Source organism: Notothenia rossii, assembly GCF_949606895.1.
Source record: "Notothenia rossii genome assembly, chromosome: 2".
NCBI classification, from domain to species: Eukaryota; Metazoa; Chordata; class Actinopteri; order Perciformes; family Nototheniidae; genus Notothenia; species Notothenia rossii.
In genome coordinates, this window is record NC_136904.1 from 83696503 (window position 1) to 83722031 (window position 25529).

General features: G+C 41.0%; 2 protein-coding genes across 2 annotated transcripts; one reads left to right on the top strand and one right to left on the bottom strand.

The window, feature by feature from the left end:
- Positions 1-2081: 2081 nt before the first annotated feature.
- Positions 2082-4548, top strand: dnajc15 (DnaJ (Hsp40) homolog, subfamily C, member 15). Its single transcript, XM_079665122.1, has 6 exons — positions 2082-2221; positions 3081-3132; positions 3225-3301; positions 3550-3626; positions 3742-3812; positions 4115-4548. The coding sequence occupies exons 1-6, from the start codon at positions 2114-2116 to the stop codon at positions 4183-4185; spliced, it is 456 nt and encodes a 151-aa protein (XP_079521248.1). The 5' UTR covers positions 2082-2113; the 3' UTR covers positions 4186-4548.
- A 71-nt stretch (positions 4549-4619) lies between these two features.
- sestd1 (SEC14 and spectrin domains 1) lies at positions 4620-25179 on the bottom strand. Its single transcript, XM_079665121.1, has 19 exons — positions 24924-25179; positions 22872-22941; positions 22403-22511; positions 21381-21471; positions 21173-21286; positions 17472-17585; positions 17263-17357; positions 16765-16820; positions 15843-15908; positions 14693-14850; positions 12274-12396; positions 11891-12085; positions 11341-11455; positions 11086-11251; positions 8970-9051; positions 8744-8866; positions 8146-8337; positions 7892-7995; positions 4620-6433 (listed from the first exon to the last, which is right to left on the bottom strand). Exons 2-19 carry the CDS (start codon positions 22939-22941, stop codon positions 6145-6147), a joined length of 2262 nt encoding a protein of 753 aa, XP_079521247.1. The 5' UTR covers positions 24924-25179; the 3' UTR covers positions 4620-6144.
- Between the last annotated feature and the right edge of the window lie 350 nt (positions 25180-25529).

The window sequence follows — 25529 nt, forward strand, 5'->3', positions numbered from 1 at the left end:
ACCCCTCTCAAACCGCAACCCCGACCCCCCAAACACACACAGCACAATGGCCATCTACCTCGACTCACTCAGCCACTATTGAAGAGCAGAGGGGCTGCTTGGTTCCCATGGAAACACTGCACGTGTATGTGTGTGTTTCAGTAAATGTCTCTCCCTCGCTGAGATTAAGTTGTACATGTGAAAACACACAGAAGTAGGGGTTAATTTGTCTTACAAAGCATCTGCAACCTGTGTACTGCTGCATTATAAACCTTAATATGGAGTAGTAATAATAACAAGCCATACAGTATAACTTTTTACGATAGTCCTAAAAAAAAAAACTGGCATTCTTTGACAATTTTAACTGTTTTTTCTCACTATGATTATTTCTCCTTTTTATACTGGCCATTGAAATACCCCTTCTTAATGCATTTTCAATGAAAGTAATGGCTGATGAAATGTATTGCCCTTTTCTCTTTAATCCTACTTGGTGTTTCCATGAGTAAATGCAGTGGGGGATAGTATCATAACATCAAATACTTATCAGAGATTTTCCATTTGAAAAATAACTTGCACAAGTGAAGCCCTGCGTTAGCTTCAGATATACTTTATGCATTTATTTTACAGCTAACGTAGCCTCATGCTTGCCTCACGAGGAGAGGGCTACAGAGGTCACTTCCTTCATTCATCACCCCCAGTTTATTTTCACTTGTAATCTGGCTGAATCGACTTTGTGCAGTTGATGTAATTTCACACATATACAAAAAACATCTAAACAGGCTGCAAAACTCCCAGATCGCCAAAACAGGTGAGTTAATGGACAAAGGACGAAACCAAATGCATTAAAATAAACCAAGGATATTCCTCTTATCACAAGAAGGCAATAAACAAACCACTGCCATTCAACAAAGACAACTTTCAGATTGACTGACTGTTAGGCTTGTAAACTAACCTGATGATATTTGCTTGGAAATGTTATTATGAAAATGTGTGTGTGTGTGTGTGTGTGTGTGTGTGTGTGTGTGTGTGTGTGTGTGTGTGTGTGTGTGTGTGTGTGTGTGTGTGTGTGTGTGTGTGTGTGTGTGTGTGTGTGTGTGTGTGTGTGTGTGTGTGTGTGTGTGTGTGTGTGTGTGTGTGTGTAGCCCTGCACCCCACGCCTCATTCACACCTAATGATCGCAGCCTCTCACTGGCAGCCATCTCTTCTTCCAGACCAAATCCAATTACCAGGGACAATAGAAGCCAGCTCCAGCCTCAGGACTCCATCAGCTCCTCTGCGCTCCTGCTCCCTGCTCCAAGGCTCCTGCTGGACCCCTAATCATGTCAAGGGTCCACAAGGGCCAAAAAGTACACCTGTAGACACACGCACACACAGATACAAGTACAAAGGAAAAACAGAAATACAAACATACATCGAGCCGAAATGCAAACAAAGAATACATAGGTACAACTGCAACAGTCGACAAACACAGTTGTAACAAGAAAACACAGGACAGAGAGTTAGATATCCTGTTATTTTTCATGAAATACTTTTCCAAAGCTACTCACATTCATTTTAATACCGTACGCATGCCTTCGAAAGAAATGTGGGGTTAAGTATCTTACCCAGGGACACTTTGTTGACTTTTTAGGTAGTCAGCTATTTTACCCCTGCGCCATTGAGCAATACGAATCAGAATACTTTATTATTATATATGAAATGGATTAAATGACAGTTGCTCAAATTACAAAAAAAAATACAAAAATATGTATATATAGTAAATATAGTAAAAGAGTCAAACATACACGCACGCACGCACACGCACACACACACACACACACACCCACATACGTTTTACAATAGCACAACTTTCACTTATCAAGGGCTCCATCTAGTGGAACAAATATGAAAAAACAACGGTTTGCTAGATGGACTAAAAAAATCGGGAAACCTCCCAACAATCCTTTAAAAACTGTTATGTTATCCCTGAAAAAACTGAAGAAATAATCGCCTAATGACATTACATTGTGTTTCTGAACAATCCAATAGATGCACATGTGAAAAATAAAGTATAGCTAATTGTTCGTTGCCTTTTATTTTGAAAGTCAAAACCGGATAAGTCAGAGTTTAATCACGTGACAGTCGCTAAAGCAACATGGCGGATGCTCGTAGGATGACCGTAGACGGAGGAGAAACGCTGCGATATGCTGAATATACTTCAAAAACAAATGTCAGGAGCGATGCCGGTATAGATTCACGGCTGGTAAGAGTCTGTTTTCAAACTGAATACATTCATTGGGTTAATTTGAATGGACCATTGTGGGTTTTACCTGTTAACGTGTGTGACATAACCTCAATGACCGCTAAAGGCACGGCTGCTTATCACTATTTTAAACTTACATCTTGGTCCACATGTGTTTTGGATGTTGGTTAAACGTAAGGTTAATGCCACATAAATGTTCAATTGACTTACAGAGACAAAGAGATGTAGAAAACGCTCTTATCGTTGCTTATATTGTCTTCTGGCTCACGCATTTAAAACAACAGTATAGCAAGTTGTCCCCATATATTGCATACATAAATACTTCGGAAAAGTGTATTGTCTTTGCGTATGAAGATGTTCTGCAACTCATTGATCTTACACATTTTGTAACATAATAGAAATGCTCAAATGTAAATATTATGCCGCATACACACAAGATGCTCATCCTACAATCTACCACTGTAGTTAGATGTTTGTTCGTTTTACTGCTTCAATTTCGTATGAAGATTGTGATAGAAAAGCCTTTTGGAAAATGGTGTTTAGAAAGTTACTCTGGGGGCTGCACATCAGTCTTAGATGTAAAATCCTATTTAAAACATAATCTTCAATTAACACAATCAGGAATAGTAAGCCATTAAACACAAACCATCAATATGGAACTTTTATATTGTGTGATATATAGGACACATTATTTTATAAAAGTCATTGTTGAGGAAAAAAATGTGGTTGATATTCCTAATTAAATTAATTGTTATGTTCTTTTCCTTGGCTTGCTTCTATCTCCAATGTTTTGCTTCTTGTGTCTAGACTAGTTTAACTTCCCAGTGTGTTAACTGTTGGGGGTTTGTTTTGCGGACAGGGAGGGGCTCTGATTGCAGTTGGTCTTGGTGTGGCTGCTGCAGGTTTTGCAGGTAAGAATAGTTTGATATGAAATCAGTAATTTACAACATTTTCAGAAATATGTTTGTTTTTAATCAGATTCATGTATGCTTATGGTCGACAGGCCGCTATGCATTCCAGCTCTGGAAGCCTCTTGGACAAGTCTTCGCTGAAACTGTCAGGAAGGTGCCCACATACGGCGTGAGTAATTATTAAGCTTCCTGTAACCCTGCCTACACCCCTCTTCTGGTAAATGTAGCACCTCATACCGTTTTTAGGTTCAAACTAAAGAAATGTTGTGCCCTTGAGATACCCAACATATATAGAGAACTCCCTGGCATTGCTTCACACTCTCTGATTTTGGGGAGTGGGAAAAAAAACAAAGAGAAAGTAGAGCCAGTACTAAATGTTTTGATAGATGTAGCTCTAATTCCTTTCTTTCCCCACAGGCTTTCTCACCATATTACAAAGGAGGTTTTGAGGGGAAGATGTCCAAACGAGAGGCCAGCCTCGTTCTTGGCATCAGGTAATGTTTTGTTTGTAAATATTTCTTAAATGTTAACATATAAGTTAAACGTGTGTTTATTACTGCTCAGAGGTAAGGGATGATCGCTCACATTGTTTTTCTTCTTTCTGTCCAGCGCAACCAGCACTAAAGTCAAGGTACGCGATGCACACCGGAAGATCATGGTTCTGAATCATCCAGATAAAGGTAAGCTAAAATTCTAAAGATGGGGGGGGAAAAAAAGTAATTCAATTATATTCGTTTTTTTTACCTGACTGCTTTTCTTCACAATTCTCTATTTAAACACTGACATGTCACCCAGTGCCTAACTTATGTCATCTAAAAGCTTGTGGTTGGTTGTGTGTGGTTATCAATACCCACATTAAAATGGGCCAAATGTTGGATAGGCCCTCGTGTAAAACAAAGCATTTATGTTACATGTTTGAAAAGCTTGTGGATGGTTGAGTTAAAGGAGCAATTACAGGTCAAACTTGTATGTGTTTCTGCAGGTGGGTCACCGTATCTCGCTGCTAAGATCAACGAGGCCAAAGACCTTTTTGACAAGGAGAACCGGCATTGAACTGCAGATTTAACGAACACTTTAAAGACTTCAATCATCTGGTGTAGGTGCTCCATCAACATCGAGGCGCCGCTTCTGGAAGCAAACATATACATTCATCATGACAGTTATCTTCTTAACTTATCTCCAACCTCATGTTTTAACAAATACATATGTAAATTAAAAGTGAAGGAGATTGCCTTGAAGGGAATTTGTATATAAGTAAAGGCATAGGTGGGTCAACTGCATCAACCACAACATTTTGTATAGAGTTGTTTCTTTTGAAAGAACAAGATGAATATACAATACTTTAATTCCATTTTTAAACAGTTGATGTGAACATTCTTTTTTTTTTTATTAAATAAACTTGATATTATAATCCAACCACCCTACTGTATGTTTTTATGAGTGAATGAGTGCTTCATTGTGCTGCAGACAAAAACCCATTCAGACCGCACCTTCAAAACACTTCTTTATTTAGAGGATGATGTCATATGTATATATTATTGGACGGGGAGGACAGAAAGCAGGACACAGTATTTAACGGTTACACTTACAGCAGCAGTTATTGGTCGAAATACCTACAAGAAGGTTTGCTTGGAAAAAGTCAAATAAATAGAAAAAGTCTTCTATCCTGATGTCAGTGTGGATCAGAGCGAAGCAGCACAGGTTTAATGTTCATCATGAAGGCAGAGGGTTTCTATAGAGCAGCCAAGTGGTAGGAGCCTCTGGGTCCTTGGAAATGTTACGTCCAAGACAATTTCAACAAGAAACATCAAATCATTCAAACAGGAAATTAGTTATGTTTTGCTTTGAAATCAGTTTCTCTCCTTGTTTTGTGTTTCTGGTCTTTCATTGCCAAAATACTGAGCCCAAAAAAAGAAGAAATTGTGCAAAAAAAAGTTGTAAGCAGTTCTGTTCCAATCTGTTTTTCGAGGCAGCTTCCTGAGGGTGTCCTAATCCCTGGTGGAAAAAGGCAGCGGTAAAACCACATTATCTTGTTTAAGGTGTGACAGGCTCATCGTTAATTTCCACAAAAATGCTTGAGAAAAAGGGAAGCATACCTCCCACTCTGGGAAAGATATGAAAATAATTTAAATTTCAGTTCGACTTTAGAGGAAGACTTCAAATTTTGGGTGGACTTGATCAATTTCTCCTGAAAGCTTAGAAGAAGACTTCACAGATATTTGGATGTTATTTCTTGTAATTTCGCGAGGCTCTTTGGGACTTGCTGTTTTTTTTCTCAAGTTTCTATACAAACAGTCTTGTAGATTAGAGTTTTTTTTCGATAAAGCAGGTTTTTCTTTCGGCTTATTTATACAATCAGGACCGTGTCATGTTCATCCCAGTGCTGAAAAGCCCGAACTGACAATCACAAAATGGGAAAAGACCATCGATGAAGGAAAAGGATCAGGTGGCGGCACACCTGATAAACTGCAGCTTCATGTTCTGTTAGAGGACGGAAATGAAGGGAGGCGAGGAGGTAAGAAAGGCGAGACGTCGGAGGAGGCACAGACAGAAACCGTGGTAACAATGTTAGCACCATGGAAGCTCCACCCACTGAAAGGCATGCTGGGAAAGTGGAGGCGTTTTTAGCTGTACATTAGAAGTATTCTTATCCAAACTGATTATTTTACAGTCGATCGTCGTCGTCATCCGGAGATGTGAGTATTAACGATTCCAGTATTTTTTACATTTGTGAAATCTGCTGGATTGCTTGATGGTAGAACAGATGTTGAAAGGGCGCTGTTGTTTCAGGGCAGAGAGCGGTTCTGCTGAGCGGAGGGAAGTAATCTCATCAACATGTTTATCCTTTTCAGAAGCGAGGCTGATGGAGCCTTTATATACCAGCAGACAGAAAAACCTACTGCTGCAGGGAGACGGAAGCAACCAATCGGAAGTTTAGACGGAAAATAATTCAGCAGCCCTTCGTTAACGAGCTTCATCAAGGCTGCTCAGTTGAACATCATCAGCGTTCGATTAGCAGTCCTGCGTCGCCCTCTCCAAGTCTTCATCCTGCTGCCCTGCCGCCACCTCCTCCTCCTCCTCCTCATCTTGATCCTCTTTCTCGCTCAGTTCCTCTCCGATCACGTCCAGCCGTGCCTCCTGCCCGTTTAACACATGCTCTTCTTCCTCATCTTCCTCTTCTTCATTGTGAAGCCCCAGCTCCTGCAGCTGCAGCCGCCGCTCTTCCACCAGCAGGAGGCGCTCCCTGACGCACTCTGCTGCCGCCGCCGTGTCGCCGGGACTCCCAAAGTACTGCTCCGTCCTGAAACAACACAATGAGTCGTTGACTTTGTGTGAAGTGTGTTCAACATTGTGGCTAATCTCCCTTTAAATGGAGGAAAAACAACCATACGTTTATATAAACAGTGGCTCATATCACGTTTATGGGAAAGGAGTCCCTCGTAGAGACACAACTGATTTCTTTTTTTGTTGCTTTTGCATCTTCAATTATGGAAAAAGGGATTAAGTGGAGGAAGACGGGTGCCATTTAGCTCTGATTTAAACTGACTTTCAACTCATTGTTTTGCTTTTACAGCACAGACATTTTGTTCACTTTCCCACTCTTATTGTAAGGCAAGTTTATTTGTGACCTGCTCTATCGAAATCAGTCGCATTGACCCGAAGATACATTTTGAGTTGTATACACTGCTGGAAAGAGGAGATTCCTAGCTTTCTAATGATATCAGGATTGTTTTTGTACTCCAAATATTAAGCGAAATATGTCACATTATATAATGACTGACACCGAGTCATCATTTTGAGAAAAAGGCCTTCAAAGTTTCCTCTTCTCTGGAATCCATTGATCTGACTGATTATTAGCAAATGATCAAAATACTACGGAGGGGAGATATTTTCGTTTGGATTACTGGTCTGGGGGAAGCTCGCGAGTGTGTGTACGTGTGTGTGTAATTTTGCGTTTGTGTGTATTGCGTTTGTTTCCCGGGGAAAACCCTCACGAGAAACACCGGCTGTTGTAATGCCTGCTGTGACGTCAAGTTACTCCGTTCTCCGCTTGTAATTACGCCGTCACAAGCTTCAAAGTTGTATTTATCATCTGAATTTGCCGAAACAAATTTAATATTCTGAAAGCCAAGACTTTGTTTAATTGAAATCAGATGAAAACAAACTGTAACGCACCCTGCCGTGTTATCTATGATTACTATACGCTTACATTCATAATGTCAGCCGGAGGGAGGGGGGGCGGCGCTGTCATCTTCCCTTTAAAAGCTTAAAGAATGTATTTATCGTGTGAGTTTGGAAATAAAAGTTTCATATTCTGAAAGCCTGGACTTTGTTTGTTTAAAATCAAACAAAACACCCGAACCCCGGAAAAATTGTTTTTTACGCAAATCCACGTTTATTTTTGAAATGAGCTGTTGCGACTTCCGACTGATTTCGATAGAGTAGGTCACATATATACAGCACCTTTCAACACAAGGCAATTCAAAGTGCTCTACAGACATTTAGAGATTATCTGGGGAACATAGTAGATCATTTCATTAGGTGAAGAGCTAATTCTTTCCCTCTATAATTGATAGATTGAATAAATGATTACATTCAACAGGTAGAATCCAAATACATGTCAATGTTACCCTGTGTATCTGATGGATGTGTAAATAAGCAACTGTTTGGCCAAATAAAAACACTTATTGCAGGTTTAATGGTTTAGTTGTAGTGGTAATTATTAGGGGGATGAAAAGCAGTGTGTGTGAAGATGTACCCATCGGGGAAGATAACAGGCATGGTCAGTCTGTCCAGCAGAGTTTTCCCAGAGGAGTCGACTTCATCCAGAGACTCTGAGTCGACACATTCCTGCTGTAACACCTGAAACACAGTAACAAGCCACTCACTGAATTTATGCTTTCTATGTTTGTTTGGTTACAACGGTGTACATCTGCTGCTTCTGCTGTGCGAGCACACCAACAAGTGCCCTGACAGCACATGTTATTGTTATGCTGCTACAACAGTTCTCACCCTCTCGGCGGCAGTGTGGAAGTTCAGAGCCAGCTCCAGCCTCTGCTGTCTCTCCTCACCGCAGACGCTGAACTGTTTCCAGATTCGGTTGAGTCTCGGCAGGGTGTCTCCGGACGAGCGTGTCGTACATCTCAGAGACTGACAGAGGACCACCGTCGCCTGCAGCAGCTGACGGCCGTAATCATAGGTGCTCTGAAGGAAGAGACAGGAAGACAGTTATTATTATTTCATTCTTTTTTGTCTTCTAGAGATTATCTCCAAATACACATTTTCTTTTTAAATCACCGATATTACACCAATAATGATAGCCAGAAAATGTAAAAACAAAAATCCTCATTGGCATTTCAAACTCCGTACAGTCTTTGAACATCTTCAAATATATTGTTTGCAACAACCAGATCCTATAAAAAAAAAACAGGACATTCTGCCCTACTAAATATAGGACTTCAAATAAATGGACGTTGAAAAGGAATCCATGGTGAGTTAAGTAGAGTGGAGCAAAAAAAGTACCTCAAATTGCTTGAGGTTCATTTTGTTGAATTTGAGACTCAACACAAATCATTAAACCACCCTAGCAGCATGACTAAGAGCATCTCACCTGAGCGACGTCCACAAACTTCCTGTGTTTGTCCAACATGGTCGTCGTCTCCTGAGACTCGTCCCCCAGTCTGACGTGAGTCTTCAGCAGGGCGTCTAACAGCTCGCCGAGCCACTCTACTGACTGAACACACACACACGAAACATGGTCATCTATTTCATACAGAAAGTATTAAGTGTGTAGTTCTTGTTGTTTTTGTTGTTGTTGTTGTTGTTGTGTGTCCTACCTGTAAAGCATCTTCTTCGCATTTGAACAGTTGGACCATCTGTAGCATCTTCAGCCTCCTCACATCCACCATGTCCTCACACCTGCACACAGTTACACAAACTTACCACGTGGGACTGATAACTGGTTATAACACAGTGTCAATGTTTTAGAGATGACCTCGTGACCTCCCGCGTGTGACGTAACACGGGGGAAACAAGGGGGGAGCGGCCGGTGTAACGTATTAATAAACATGGGTCCCAATGCTAGTTTCGACACAGAAGACACAGAAGAAGTTGAACATGAATATTTGAATGCATATGACGGACCACAACCTTATAATTATTGAGCCTGCTAGGCATCCAAGAGACCAGGAGCAGCCAAGGATTAGAAGAAATAACGGCCATCGGAAAGAAATTGAGCTGTGGTGTGAGGAGAACCAGTGGAGAACTGGGCAGCTATCTTGGTGAGTGACCGGCGTTAGCTACAGAATGTTAGCTAACGTCACATCACAACATTGTAAAGTTAGCTATCATATATCAGGCTATAACTAACGTAGCATTGATAATATAGTAACGTTACTGGCAGGACTGTTGAAACTGATCCAAAACAGAAACTAATGCGCAAGTACCAGCCGTATCTCGCGTTACCTAATGCAACTCCACACTACGGTGCTGTGTACCGGAGGGGAGACGCGAGATACGGCTGATACTTGACGATCTGGCGGAGAAAGGTTGTGGAGCCTCCGTTGATATGTCGTTGTAAATGGCTTGATGGAAAGCAGGTGTGTAGTCGGGGAGGGTGCACAGCTGATTGCAGCAGGTGAGTGGAGGGGGAGCCAGGAGTGACAGCCACCACGCACACACAAACAACACAGACAGGGGGAAACAAACAAACACAAAGGAGACGGCTGGAGCAGTACAGCCACCACAACGTTACCTAATGCAACTCCACACTATGTCTTACGGTGCCGTGTACCGGAGGGGAGAGAGAGAAGTAATACGGTTGTGGAGCTGTGGAGAGTATGTGCTGCAGGGAGGTGGATGGACAACGCACCCAGGAACGAACGCTAGCTCCGGTCCTTTTTACTGTGGACTCGATGTCCTGACAGGCTGGTATTTGTGCAACCTGCACAAACACAATACTGCACCATGATTACAAATGGTGAAATACAATGTAAAACTACCGAAAAATACCAGCTCACTAAAACACAACCGCTTAACTCAACGCAACTACTAACTATACCCGCGGTCAGAGAGCGGAGATGTTTACCCTTTGTGATGTAATATGACGCGTTTGACGTATGACCTTAAAAAAAAGCAGTTTTTAAGAGCAGAGCTCAAAATTGCTCCTCTCCCTCTGAATTCCTGCCCTTATGTCTCGTAAAACATATCAAATCCTACATTCACTTTTTTAATTGTAATTTTCAAGCAAGTTTAAGCATAAATGTAGAAAAACAAACAACCTGCAAGATGCTCTTTAAAGTTAATGTTACACAAATAAACGTTGATTTAAACTCTACAGGGAACAATGTAATGAAACAAATGCTTTGCTGCTGTTCTAGGCTTTTGTTTTTGTTTTGAAACCAAGTCGTTTGTAAAGTGTTGTTTACTGTAAATAACATTTGTTTGATTGATTATTGATCTGTAAACAAAGTAAAGAAGGACTTATGGGAGCTATAGTTTCTAGAATTCTAGCAAAATGCATGTTGGAGTTTCCAGGTGTTAGAATCTGGTCATAAACATCAGTAGTAGATATACAGTGAATTCCATCTTTAAATAATAAATGAAGTCCCTCATGGCTAACGCAGCGTCCACACGGTGGTGTGCGTTGAAGCTTGCCGGTGGGCGTGTCTGAAGCTCGACCGACAACCAATCACATGAATCTCCCGCCCCGGACACACAAGCACACGGTTTGATTGGCTAGCGCTTGTACTGGTATATGATTTGATTGGCTGACGCTTCTGTTGAAGCTTCAAAAGTAGAACATTGCTCTACTTTTGAAGCGAGCAAAGCGAAGCGACGGAACCACAATGCAGTTCGGCAAAGCGTGATGTCACCCCATTCAAAGTGAATGGGCAGAAGCGTTGAAGCTTCAACGCACGCCGCCGTGTGGATGGGCCGTAAGAAGAAAGGTACCTCTGCTTGCGGAGCTGCATCTCCTCCATCACACCCTGGATGTGCTGCACGTTGTCCTGCTGTTCTCCAGCTGGACTCTCCGTCTCCTCCAGGGGCCACGGAGCCTGCGTGCACATCTGCTCCATCAACTGCGCCCCCTTCTGACGCAGAGAAGTTAGACCTGCCTCTGTATTGATAAAGGGAGATGTAAATATTCTTTAAAACAACAAAACATTAGTATTTTGGACGACAAGCCTCATCAGTCAGAGCACGAACCGACAGTTTGCAGCTTCTCCTCCAACAGTTTGAGATTTTGTTGAATTGAAGCTCCGTCAGCTGGAGCCACATCAGCACAGAGCATGCCCAGAAGACCGTCCAACAGCTGGGACAACTGCAGGGACAGACACAGAGCTTTGATTACTCAGAATACATCTGTAGCCACTTTCCCACATTCAGATTCATCCGGAAATGTTCTGGCTTTAGTTTCCTCTTTTATTGGAATAGTGTTTTTTTTCCCTAAATTTGTTTCCAGTACGAAACATCCAGTACGAACAGCAGCTGATACAAAGTGTGTGTGTGTTTGTGTGTGTGGGGGGTGAGTGTGTGTGTGTGTGTGTGTGTGTGAGTGTGAGTGTGTGTGTGAGTGTGAGTGTGAGTGTGAGTGTGAGTGTGAGTGTGAGTGTGAGTGTGAGTGTGAGTGTGAGTGTGAGTGTGAGTGTGTGTGTGTGTGTGTGTGTGTGTGTGTGTGTGTGTGTGTGTGTGTGTGTGTGTGTGTGTGTGTGTGTGAGTGTGAGTGTGAGTGTGAGTGTGTGTGTGTGTGTGTTACCTCCTGTGTGGTGGTGTGGAAGCCCTGCGCTGCCTGCAGGACGTTCTGTCTGCACTCCAGCTGAGCGGCCTGCTGGTAGCACACGTCGCTCAGTTGCTGCTGCAGCGCCTTCAGCTCCGCCACCTCCTCCTCTTCCCCGGCACTGAGCAAGGCAGCAATCTGCTGGTTCAACTCCACGTACACTGCAAACCATTCCTGTACAAAAATACAAACAGTAAGCACAATGCCTACATTTACCACCAGTCACCTAGCCAAGAATATAGCAGTCCAATTAAAGTCCATACTACAGACAGCATCAAACTCCACTCAGAACTGTGTTGACCCCAAATCTCATTCATTCATTCGTATATGTTCGTATGTACATTTTTGATATGTTGCCTTACACTGTGCTGGCTCTCGATCTCCTCGTGTTTCTGCTGCAGAGTCTGAGCCGCCCGCATTGAGTCTCCGATCGCCTGCTGAGTCTTCAACAGCTCTGAACCTGGACCCTGCAGCCAGGTGACCACCTGAGATGAAGAAAACAGAAAACAGACAATACAGACTTAGTGATCTCTTAAAAAGGATAAGAGAGCATGTGAACATGTAATATTAATAGTTAACTATGACTCACAAAATGAACTTTGATTGAGAAACCTTCAAACAATCAAAAAGCTATAAATGCAGTTATTTCCACACGCTTTGAACAGTAAGACATGACATGTGAGCGAACCTGTACAGTCTATGGATTAAACGTGCACCAAACAAGATTCTAAAACTAAAGCAACTCATTTGATTACCACTATGACGTGTCAAAATCTCTACTGAGAGGAACTCTCTACGTCTGTGGACTGCAGTTCAGCAGAGCGACCAGCAGGGGGCTCTGAGGCTCTGCATGTCTCTGATGGCTGCAGAATATCCAACATGACATCCCATCACAACATGTATTATTCCCTTTCATGGTCACTGCCCATTGATATTTGCTGTTATAAATAGTTTCTGTCAAAACCACTTTACCCGAGTCCCACCCGTTTATGTTTTCCACAAATACATCAACATATTGCATCATGTTTAACTGAAAAGAAAAAATTGAAATGGAACATTGATATCCAGCTGAAGCATGTGAGGGCTAGGAATGATTTCAGATCACACAGACCTCCTCAACTCAAAACACTGGTGCCTACATTTCCCAAAATGCCTGTGAATGTGTCCTTTGTCAGTCTCTCTCTTCCTAGTAAATGCTTTCAAAACACAAAGACTCTCTTTACACATACTGTATATGGTCTCCCTGTTCTTTGCACGAGCATGAATGTTACTGTTATTTATTCTATACTTAAAAATGTTTGTATTTTCCCCAATGTTTAGAATGTTAATTAAAGCTTATTGTGAACAATCTGTGAATGTGCCTCGTTTGCTAGTTACCTCATGTCCTGTGGACTTTATATGTTTTTTTCTTTAAATGATGTGTTTGTTCATTACAAAATGGAATCTTATTCAGTGATTTCCTTATGAGTTCAAATGTTCACATTTGTATAATACAGTACATGAACATCTGGAACTTTCCAGATGTGTGCGCCAGTGTCATGATTTAATTGTATTTATCAGGTCAGTGATGCCTTAAAGAACAAACACACAGACAAGTATGATACAGAACTAGGCCACCGCCAACAACCCCCCCACCCCAACAAGCCCTTCAGGCTGTAGACCGACGTGCTGTGGTTCCCATGGCAACCCCAGGCTTATTTCCAAGACGTTGGTGTTACCCACCAGCCCCTGCGGCTGCGGGAGCCCCAGTAACTACAATATAGTCTATTTCTACTTAAGTGCTGCTCACTGACACTGTGTTTGAGGGTCAAAGGTCAAAGACTGGATGATAAAAGAATCAGAGCAAAGGACTTAAATACTGAGGGAGTCAAATCTGCGTCTAAGTCTACAGATGTAAAGGTCGCAATTATACATTTCTACAATGATTGGGAACATGAACTGTAGTTTCAAGAGCTGTATTAGGAGCAGTGAACATTATAAAAGCAAGAGTTTGAGATTAGAGAAACAGACGTGGAGGAGAGTTAGATAAGGAGACTGGCATATTCCAAATAGCTGTCCAATAGATATGAAGCTACAGCCAGCAGCTAACTTCAATACAATAGATTTGGGTTGGTTCTACAGTTTGTTGTAGAGAATTGGAAAAACAAGCAAATAAACTTTAATTTGGGAAAAGCTGCCACAGCTTTCCAAATAAATATCATTTTACTACACTTGTTTCTGAATCATAAACACAGAAAGTATCCACCAATTATAGTTCATTAGATAGGGATCTACATCTTGAACAACTTGCACATTGATTTGTCTACATGTGCGAAACACAGACGGGACACAAGGGAAAATAGCCCTGCCTAAGAGGTTAAAAAAAATCCACCTACCATTTATGTCTCAGTCATGTTTAAGTCTTGCTGAATTTTGCATAAAACAAAACAAAATCATGACACATCCCCATTGGTTGAAAAAGAAAACCTCAAATTGAGATTCTGGCCAACAAATGATGTTGAACTGCATGTTGACAATCATTAACAGATGGGGACCCAGGCTCACAGCTGTCCATATACCTGTGTGTGTGTGTATGTGTGTATGTGTATGTGTATGTGTATGTGTATGTGTGTGTGTGTGTGTGTGTGTGTGTGTGTGTGTGTGTGTGTGTGTGTGTGTGTGTGTGTGTGTGTGTGTGTGTGTGTGTGTGTGTGTGTGTGTGTGTGTGTGTGTGTGTGTGTGTGTGTGTGTGTGTGTGTGTGTGTGTGTGTGTGTGTGTGTGTGTGTGTGTGTGTGTGTTACCTGCATGACTTTGGCGTGGATCTCGTCCAGCTGGGTGCGCTTGTTTCGCTGCCTGCAGAGCTCCTGGTATCTGGTGTACTGCTCCCTGAGCGAGTCCAGCAGCTTCATCACCTGAGGCTGAGCCAGCAGCTCCTCGTCCATGGGACACCATGCTGGACCTGGGGGTCAAAGGTCAGAGAGAGGTCAGGCAGGAGTCCTGTGGGGGTGATAGCCCTGGACATCTTCTTATCTTTAGTCTAAATGTACAAAATGGTACATGCTATTCAGGGCAATCAATTGTAATATTTTAAATTAAACTATTTGTTAACCAAGTGATCTAGATGTCCGTCTCATAAAAAAGACGTAACCTCTACATGTATCTGGACACTGAACATTGCAGCCTTACAGGATTGTTAATGCCGTTCTTAAATCATGGGCATTCATCTGCTGCTATATCAGTCTCCACTCTTCTAGATGAAGGCTTTCTACCAGATTTGAACTGGATGCTGGGGCTTGGTATCGTAAAACAAAATGCTCAAACTGGTATCGATACCAGTCCCCTTAAACTGAGCTCAACTGCGAGCTAAACCATACAAATATTAATTATTTGAGTACTAAAAGGATCGTATGCAGGTATTGTTTGACTGGAGAGGCTGGATTAAATGTGCTCTTGGGTTATTTTTGTCCATACCTAAAAAGGTATTGAGTACTGTTCCCTGCCCTATTGTCTGCAGAGATTATCTCCAGTTCAGACACAAGGCATTAGTGAGGTCCAATCGGATGCTGGGGGACAAGGTCAGGGTCACAGACACAGAAACAGAGGTGACAGTCACACCATCCTTAAACAGAACCTACTTTGCACTATTTTATCCGTTTTATTTGTTCTATGTCCTATATATATGTTGCACTGTTGGAGGAGCCTGTGAACTAAGTGTTTCATTGCCATATCTACACTGTAGCTAATGTGCAAGTGACAATTTAGCCTTGAATTGAATTAAATACTCCAGCAGTCTTTGAAGTAGCCTATTACACTGTGTCAAAGTGTAGTACTCTTTGAAGTACTCTGGGAAAACTGAAATGGCTAAAAACAATACAGATCTATCCATCCGTCCGTCTGTCTGTCTGTGCACCAGCCCAGTGACACCTGGATGATTGACAGCTGCTTCCTCACCTCCTTGTCCTCCTCCTTCCGTGCCATTAAAGCGACGCTGCTGCAGCTCCGACAGCAGTTCGTGACCTGCAGACAGACAGAGAGTGTGTGTGGAGTGGTATGAGATTTAAAAGCCTGTTATGAAAGCATTTGAAACAGTAATGTGTCAGTGTTTGTGTACATGCTGCAGAGGGAGGAGGGTGGTACCACAAACAAAGACTCCTTTCACCTCGGCCCAACACTCAGACACAGGCTGCTCAGTGCGGAGAACACAGCCGTCCATCATCCATCCATCATCCATCCATCATCCATCCATCATCCATCCATCATCCATCCATCCTTAGTGTCTATTTAGCTCCAGGTCTTAACCTCAGACCTCCCTCTCCCCTCCAAGAGACCCCGATAATAAGCTTGAATCCACAATTATTTCAGTCTCTACCCACAGTCCATGACCACAAGGGAAAGAAGTTGTGAACACAGAAAAAGTGCCTAAAACTAGAAGAATCTATGCAAAAAGCTTTATATCAGCAATTTCTAGGTTTATTAATCTGTCTTTTTTGGGCAAATGAGATCATACTTGTGTAGTTAACTTAAGGGGATAGGTTCAAACAGTCTTACATCAATTGTAAAAGGGGTCCTTTGACAATAAACAGGTTCTTCTGGCAGTGAGTAGTTCTCCTGTTCATACTGGTCATTAAAAGATTCCCTGCTAATGCTCTTGAACGCAAGCTACGAGGGCCATAATCCAGTGTCCCACTTTGGTGTATTGCAATGTTTATCTGAAGCTGAAATCAGTTAGTCAAGCGGATATATTCCATAAAATCCCCTATTTGTGTGTCCCTGATACGCTGCAGTGGTGGGACGGTTTGGTCAATCGGTTTCAGACAAAATAGTAAAATGATCGTGAGTGAAAGGGACTTAAATGAGAGGCGATGATATTTACCAGTCTGAAGGACAGTCTCAGGGTCGAAGGATGGCAAGAGGGCGAGGTCAGCTGATCTGCAGAGGAGAGAGACATAGCTATTGATTAACTCTGTCTACTGTTTGTCAGTTTAAACTGTAGGTGTGTGTGTGTGTGTGTGTGTGTGTGTGTGTGTGTGTGTGTGTGTGTGTGTGTGTGTGTGTGTGTGTGTGTGTATGTATGTATGTATGTATGTATGTATGTATGTATGTATGTGTGTGTGTGTGTGTGTGTGTGTGGCCTAGCATTACTATACTTGTGGGGACCTAAATCTGTTTACACAGTCGCCTCCCTTATGGGGACAAAATGGAGGGCCCCATGAGGGGAATCATTAATTTTAGGGTGAAGACTTGATTAGGTTTAGGGTTAGGTTACGGGTTAAGTCTCCAGGAAATGCATGTAAGTCAATGTAATGTCCCCTGAAGTTATGTATACATGGTATGTATGTGTGTGTGTGTGTGTGTGCGCGCGCGTGCGTACTTCTCCTTGTCCACCGTACTGCTCTTGTCACTGTCGTTGATGATTGACAGCTCGTCCAGCAATGACGTCGACTCCCTAGTGAACTTCTCAAAAACCTGACAACAAATAAAATGAAAATAAACAAGCATGCCCAGACCATAGCAACAAGCTTACCTAATTGGGCAATTCAAATATCAAATACACACGTTTATCTCAAATGAAATACTCACCAGTCTCTTGTTCAGCCAGTCGTTGTGGTCATAGTCCAAACTTCCTCCAAAGTCGTCCGTTAGCTGGCACGGTTCAATGTAACGAGTCAGCTTATTGGCCGAAACCAGGATCACCTGACAGGAAGGAGAGTACAATTAAAATGTTGATCATTAAGTGTAAAAGAGACAAAACAATACAAACACAGCATGAAAGAGGTTATGACATGACAGATTAGATATTCACAGAAAGTACGAGTGTAATTTATTAAACATCTATATCATTTAATGATTTGAGAATATGTCTTTAATCTACACTGTGAAATAAAATAATAGGTTTGAAGGACAATGAAAAACAAATCCAAGCATATATTAATATTGATGACATGTCGGGGGAAATGTTTTAGAACCATTCTTCCTGCATGATTTAATATACTAAAGCATATTTAATGTTGGATGGGTAGTCATAATGGCTAACGTTGGACAATGGTTGCTTTTCAGTCTGTAATTTATGCTTCCTTGCCTCTATGTCCTCCAGCCAAGTGACCCAAAAACTGAGGTCGGAGATCATGTTTTGGGGGAAAACGCTTCTTATTATTATGTCAAACTCTGAGACGCCCTGACGCCACGAAGGATCTATAATTGGTGTAATTGGAGTGGCAGTAATATGGGTGCCAGTAGGGCTGGGCGATATGGGCATCATATCAAATCACAGTTTTTTTCTTGGTTTTGACATAAAAATATATTTGACCATTTTTAGTTTTCCAGCGCAGATTTCAAAGTGTAATGTAAAACTTACAATTCTGTATTCCTCCTAACCCTAGGGTTCAGGTCTTTTTCTTTAACACTGTTACAGATATATGAAGGTTGAGTGCTGCTGTGCATAAAGAGTCCTGTGTCTTCAAAGCAGTTCCTTTAGGGGCAGAAAGAGTCATGAGGGAGGTGAGGATCCCATGCATGAAGCTGTAATGCACCTCAGGCACGTCACCTCTGGAGCGCTGCTATTGGCCGGTTCAGTATTTCAGGGAGGGAGACATAATTATAGCCCCTTGTTTTCTTAAGACCTAGGAGTCACTGCAGTCAGCAATAAAGAAGCACACAGAGACGCCTTCAAACTCAGTTTCTTCTGGTTCTTTCTAAGTTTTGACACGTAAAACAAAGGTTAAGTGTTCTTCTTTCTTAGATGTTTTATACCAGCTGTTCATAGCAGTGCTGATCACAGATTTATTATCTAGAGTTGCTTCAGTCTAGGGCTGCTCAATTAATCGTATTTTAAATCGCGATTACGATTATGGTTTGCAACGATTACGAAAACAACGTAATCGCAATAAAACGTTTTTGTTATTATTATTATTATTTATTTTACGGTTTTTCAGTTGAATTATACTTAAAGTTCAGGGTAATCAACTGTTAAAAACTGTTTCTCCAATAAATTGATGTTTTCAAAGTCAATGAATAATCGCATTTAATAATTGCAATTACAATTATTGACCCAAATAATCGAGATAATGATTTTTGCCATAATCGAGCAGCCCTACTTATTAAGTTATTGGATCACAAGACAAATATTCTTGTAGTTTCTCAGAGCGATTCTAAATCTGGACATAGAGCGTTCAATGGTCATGAACAGCCGGCGAGTTGATCTGAGGTTTAACAAAAAAACAAACATCTAAGTTTCCCTTAAAATTAAGGCATTTAAACATACGGTATGTTTCTGTCCCTTCATATTATCTTTACTTTGAACTGCACTTGTATAAAAGGTTGCTTTGCAAATAAACTTGGAAAGTCAGACAGCTGGCAGTGAGCTGGTTTCTAGCTGTCAGCAGATGCTGTCACAGGAATTGGACTTGTATGCGTGTGTGTTTATTTAAATGTAAGGGAAGACTTTAGAGCAGCTGTAGGCCACACACCCCTCTGTGACATCCACACACCCTCCATAGTTGGGATGAGTCACATTTCAACACTTGAATCTCCCTGTGTATGTGTATGTGTATGTGTATATGTGTATGTGTATGTGTATGTGTATGTGTATGTGTATGTGTATGTGTATGTGTGTGTGTGTGTGTGCGTGTGTGTGTGTGTGTGTGGATGGTGACCACTCAAACTGATTTAAATAACAACCTCAATCTGAGCACATGATTAATTAAAGCATTTCATCTTTCAAAAAATATATATAGTTGAATCAATCATTAACGCTTTTGATGACTTTTGTACCGCTACCTTTTTTCTTATTCATAATATTGCCTCTTAGGTTTCCATTATTTGTATGAAATGTTTTTCGTTAAAAAAGGAGTGTTTAAAAAAGCTCTATATAAATAAAAAGTGTTATTATTATTATTATTGTGTCCTTGAAAGCACCATCAGGGACAGTCTTCGTAACACTCTCTGCTATCAGCACACAATGAGAACCCTACATTGACTTGAAATTAATAAAGTCATCTAAATGTTGCTTGAGATGGATTATCTATAATGAGCGGCAACTTTCAAGTTGCTTCACACCCACTAACTTGCTCCAGTTACCGTGGCAACAACTATTGAGCCAACATGGCTGTGGAAATCTGGGTCACAGCGACTCCTGATCTCCGTCGGTAAAACCATCTGTTGTAATAGAGGAGGCGGATTGGCCGACAATCACACAGACACACACGGACACACACACACACTCCATCGACCCTGGCTCAGGTTTCAAGCAGCACTCAGGACAGTTAATGGTGTTCAAGGTTATCATAACTGGCTCACTCTGTCTCGGATTGATATCAAGTAACAAATACAATTCCGGTATTTGTGTGTGTAGATGTGTGTTTGGGTGTGTTGGACCAAACAGACGGTCTGTTTGTCTCTTAGGTTGTTTCAAAGCTAGAATAAGAACTGGGTTCTTCAAACTGCTTCTCTCCATGACAGCAGGCAGTTCATCTCGCCTTCAGTGAGTCTGTTCAGAACTGCAATAAAACACCAAAACGTTGCCAAAAGATTTCTCAGCAACTTGTTAAGACACGGGAAAAGCTGAAATAAGTTGAAAGAAAAAAAGAGCATTGGAACAAATGCCTATTTTGGTTCAGGCTTGTGTGCTTTTCAGCATGCACCTGGATTCAGCCTGTGATAATATGAAAGACATTTAAAAATATCAGCTCCACTATTTCCATGTATGCATATCCCAAAGTAGCAAACTTAGCTGCAAAGAATTCAAGTAGTTTGAGGTTTCACATCTGGATATAAATGACGAACCAGCCCGTCAATGGCCTAAATGTCATACTAGCATTCCTGAAGCCTTTTTATTAGATAGTGTATATCTGGGAAGTCACAGTTTGTAAAACACTGTGGAAACATAGAGACAAACCTCACACTCAAACCTCACATTGGTTAATAAAAGTTATAATTATTGAAGGCCCCAAAGAGGGAGAAGCAACCAAAACAATTTCATGTTGATCAGAGATACTTCTTGGACTGCACCTGAGCTCATTACAGCTTTAATATATTAACAAATGTACCAAAATCTCTTTTATTATTATTACATTGCATTTAACTGACGCTTGTATCCAAAGCGACTTACAATAAGATGTTCCACAGACTGGGAAAACCTCTGAGAATGTGCCTTTCGCAGTCTGGAAAAACAGCACCACAAAGACCTCTAACTCCTATCAGTTACCTCTCAACACGAGAGCAGGCGCTCAGTGAGTGAAAAGGAAACCTGAAACAGTATAGCGTAAACCAGCTCAGAAACTCACCTCAAAGCCCAGGCGGTCTTTCTCTTTCCAGAAGCAGAAGTGCGTGACCTTTTTATCCCAGAATTCATCTGGCTTCACCACGCAGACCAGCGACACCTCGGCAGGGATCACATTCTGAAACAACATCAATAGCATTAGCATACTCAGCTTTAAAACATCCTGATAACATAATAAAGTCATTTATTGGATCCATATTACGGGTTTGTACCTGCAACATGAGCACCACAGTCTTCACGATGTTCCACTGAGACTTTCGTCCGTCCACGATAACGGTGAAACCTCGAGCTTTACACTTTACACTGAGAGAAAACAAATTATAATACGAGGATATTAATTAAACTATGAAAAACACACACATTTACATATAGTTTCTTGTTCTTGCAGTATTTGGGTTGCCCATGGAAACTGATTTAAAGTGTAAGAGTTTGTTGTATTTCTTCTCTTCTGAATGTGTACATCTCTTACAGATTTATATTTGTCTTGTTTTTATGAAGCCCAGTATAATCTAAAGGCGTTTTAAAACAGCTTTGATAACATGTTCTGGAAGAAAAACATTCCTGACAAGCATTAACGAGTTTGAAAAGCTTGTGTTGACATTTTTACTGCAGACATTTAACATAAAATCTGACAAGCTGCCAAAAAGTACGACTGCCAGAGCCCGTCATGATGTGGAGCTCAAGAAAAGGACTTAGGAATACAAACAACCAGAGGCATCGAAAACAGGAGACAGTGAGTGTGTCACTTAAAAATAAAATATGTTATTAGAAGTGTTTGATAGTCTTAATTTATTTGATAACAGTCGTCAAAGGATGCAGCCTTTTTGTCCCCGACAGGATTGGTCTGAAAGTGTTGTATCCTCAAAAAACAGCTGTTGGAAGGGGAGGGGTTATCTTATAATCAGGGTCCCCTCATATTAGGGCCAATACGATAAAAACCAATGATAATCTGGAATCATCTTTTAAGCCTTTCACAGTTACAGAGAACATACTGGATTTAAACACTGCGGCCAAGATACAGAGAAGATCCATCAGCTCCTCAGTGACAGGTCGACTCCAAACAGTTCCAGAGACATTCAAACTGAGATGAAACATTTTGTTAACAGAGACTTACTACCAGGGTGTCACTGATGTGTGAGAGTGAGTGTGAGTGTGAGTGTGAGTGAGTGTGAGTGTGAGTGTGAGTGTGAGTGTGAGTGTGAGTGTGAGTGTGAGTGTGTGTGTGTGTGTGTACCTGGGGATGCTGAGCAGGTAGTCCAGTGTGGCGCTGAGCTCCTCCATGCTGGTCTGATCTGAGCTGAGAGGGATGGTCAGGATCAGACCACTGCGCCGGTCTTTCCCCCCTAAAGAGATACAGAACACCATGAAATTCAGTTTTTTAAAGACACCAAGTATTGATTGAAGCAGGGTATTTCTGTAAATAAAAACAGGTTTGAATTTTGGAACCGATAACACCTATGCTTTTTCAATACATTTAGAGTATCTGACGTCACAGCACTCTGGATCTATGGGGAATCTTTAGATCACACATTGAAAAACAACCCTTCAGAGCCACGATTGGATTTACTCCAATAGTATAATACTAACAACATGAGTGAAGCCTTAGTAGTATCTGCAACTGTTCAGAAATACCAGCTTTAAATGGAATGAATAGAAATGCAAAACAATTGAGAAAAGATTTGAATGTTGTGTGTGTGTTTTACCCGACAGAAACGCCAGCTTCTTCTTGAGGAGGGGGAGCATGGTGGTCGCTTCCGCATTTACCTTGGACATCTGAAACACACATACAAAAGGCTTCTTAAAGGAAAGGTTTACATTTCTTTAACTATCAATATTTTTCAAGTTATCATATCACAGTTAGAAATTCCAGTGTTAGTTACTGTTAAGATGTAAATACGTTGTAGGTCAAAAGGAGTATAGCAGCCTTATAATAAGAGATGAATAAACTATAAATGGGTCCCAAATACACTCTGTAGCAGCACAGATAAACCACAGACCCCAGCAGTAGTATTATAGGAATATTATGTAGAGCTCAGCTCAGTGATTTTCCATAAGGATTTTCTGTCCTCTGGCACTCCTCCCAGCAGATCAGTCTGTTTCATCAGAGCTGTCAGTGAGTTTGCATTTATGTTGATTTAATGTTTAATTTTAGTGAAATAATCATCAGATTAAGTGGTGATGAAATAATTGTTAGTTGCAACTCTAGTTTGAATTTGAAAGCAATGCAGAAATGTTTCTATTTTTACAGATACGTATGTTTCTGACTTCTCTCTGTACTTGGTTTGAATTACTAGTGTTTTCATTTGTATCATTCAATAATATAATCTGGTTTATAAACACAGTATAGTTTCTTATACAATGCTCTGAAAGTTAGAAGACAGGCGAGCTGTTTCCCCCTGTTTTACGTCTTTATGCTAAGCTAACAGCTTCATATTTAACAGACATTTAAACCTCTTTTTGTTATACTTTATTTCTTACTATGTGCTTGATACATTATACATTGTATATGCACGTGTATACTTAATGTATTTAATTATTAATAATATAAAAATCCTAATCTTATCCTGACACACTTTTGTGTGACAAAGCCATTGAAACAGTGCATGCTAGATGATTTAGCACAAATCCAAAACTAATCCCCTTATTTGGAGTCCATTTGTGGCCTTCGTGTTTGTATTGTTTCGTTTTCCAATCATTTTTAAAGCTCCTTTTTACTTCATGCCTCTGAAAACCAGAGTCAAACAAAAGTTGCTTATTAGTGTTGTTTATTTCACAAAAGTAAAGGCAGTCTTTTTGTGTATGTCCTCTTCTCAATTGTCTGAAGTGTCTGATCTTTGGAAAAGCTTTTACAAGCTTAAAATAGTAACCTGCTATTAAGTTACAAGCAATGCAGCCTGTGGTGGGCTAATGCATGTGTTTTAGAGTACTTTATGTTAATTATTATAATTCTGTATGACATACTTGTTTGTGCTATGTAGGAACATACTTTGTAAAAAATAACAACCTACATTAGGAAACATAATAAACTCTCTTAAAAGATGTCACATTATAAAGTGCAGCAATCACTATTTAGCAATGTTTAAAATTAAATATGAGGAGAATTGTTTTACAAGAGATGTTACTTTATGTTTCCCATCACATCTGAACAGCCACACCCCCAGAAGAAGCAAAGTATTTTAGACTTAAGTTATTATTTATTAATAACAAATGTTTTTCCTCCAGAAAGTTTAACTCTAAATGTCACTTTTCTGGTCAGAAACATTTGATGTAATAGCGAATACTCAAATACAATATAAATCCAAGTTTTCATGGAGTTAAATATTTCGTAATGTTTACTTATTTTCATTGTTGTTTTCGACTTTTCAGCTAAACTGAAATCCTATTATTTGGGACAAGTTCCCATCATCATCCCTACGCCCACATTAGTAATAGGGGAATATTGGAAGTATTTAGGATGATGAATGACCCCCACTGCAGCACCAGTCCTGCAGCAGGCTTCATCCTCCTCTTCCTCCTCTTCCTCCTCTTCCTCCCCAGCCTGCCTGCGGCCTCGCTGCAGCTGCAGGACGGTCCGGCTGGGCTCGGTTGGTCTCGGCCTGGTTCGGCTCGGCCCACAGACACAATGACCTACATTCAGCAGCTGCGGGCTGCGGTTGCTGCGGCTCAAACATCCCTCACCTTAAACCTCAATCCACTCCGTATAGACAACTTTGGGATCCATCATCTATCAGTATTGATCCGTCGCATTTTCTTACCTTTCAGTCAAATCTGCAGCATTATCCTGTTCCGATTTTTACTCCACGTCCTCCTCCTTTTTTTCCCTCCCGTGTCTCTTCTCCTCCCCAATAGCTCTTCCTCTCCTCTTCCTCCCCCTCTTCCTCTCCGTTTTGTTTTATCAGGAGATATTCAATCTATTTTCAATTGAACACTGAGGACATCAGTTTGCTCTGCGTTGGTTTTGAACAACAGTGGAAACACAGGGAGCAGGCGGTTGGGTTTGCTGCTCTGCGCAGACTCAGTAAAGCTCATAAAAAGAAGACGACTTCCGGTCAAGGAACATTCAAAATAAAAGCTTGAAAGTTTCTTAACTTTTGCTTTGCTGACAGAAATAAGTTGTTTCTGTTTCATTAAAGGTTATTTATAGAAATATATCAAGCTAAATTGCATTTACATTGGCTATAATTTTGTTCCCACTTATACTTATCATGATTTGTAATGTTTATAGATAGGTAAATAGATAGACAGACAGACAGACAGACAGACAGACAGACAGACAGACAGACAGACAGACAGACAGATAGATACTTTATTGATCCCAAATTGGGAAATAATTTTTGTTCAGCAGCAAATTGTACTGGCAT

Excerpts from the sequence above, each read along its gene's own strand:
- sestd1 (XM_079665121.1), bottom strand. The coding sequence starts at position 22,941 with ATGTCCAAGGTAAATGCGGAAGCGACCACCATGCTCCCCCTCCTCAAG. Across the intron at positions 12,086-12,273 it reads AGATCGAGAGCCAGCACAGT|GAATGGTTTGCAGTGTACGT; the intron begins GTAAGGCAACAT and ends ATTTTTGTACAG. Across the intron at positions 11,456-11,890 it reads TCCACACCACCACACAGGAG|TTGTCCCAGCTGTTGGACGG; the intron begins GTAACACACACA and ends CTGTCCCTGCAG.
- dnajc15 (XM_079665122.1), top strand. The coding sequence starts at position 2,114 with ATGGCGGATGCTCGTAGGATGACCGTAGACGGAGGAGAAACGCTGCGA. Across the intron at positions 3,133-3,224 it reads GGCTGCTGCAGGTTTTGCAG|GCCGCTATGCATTCCAGCTC; the intron begins GTAAGAATAGTT and ends TATGGTCGACAG. Across the intron at positions 3,627-3,741 it reads AGCCTCGTTCTTGGCATCAG|CGCAACCAGCACTAAAGTCA; the intron begins GTAATGTTTTGT and ends CTTTCTGTCCAG.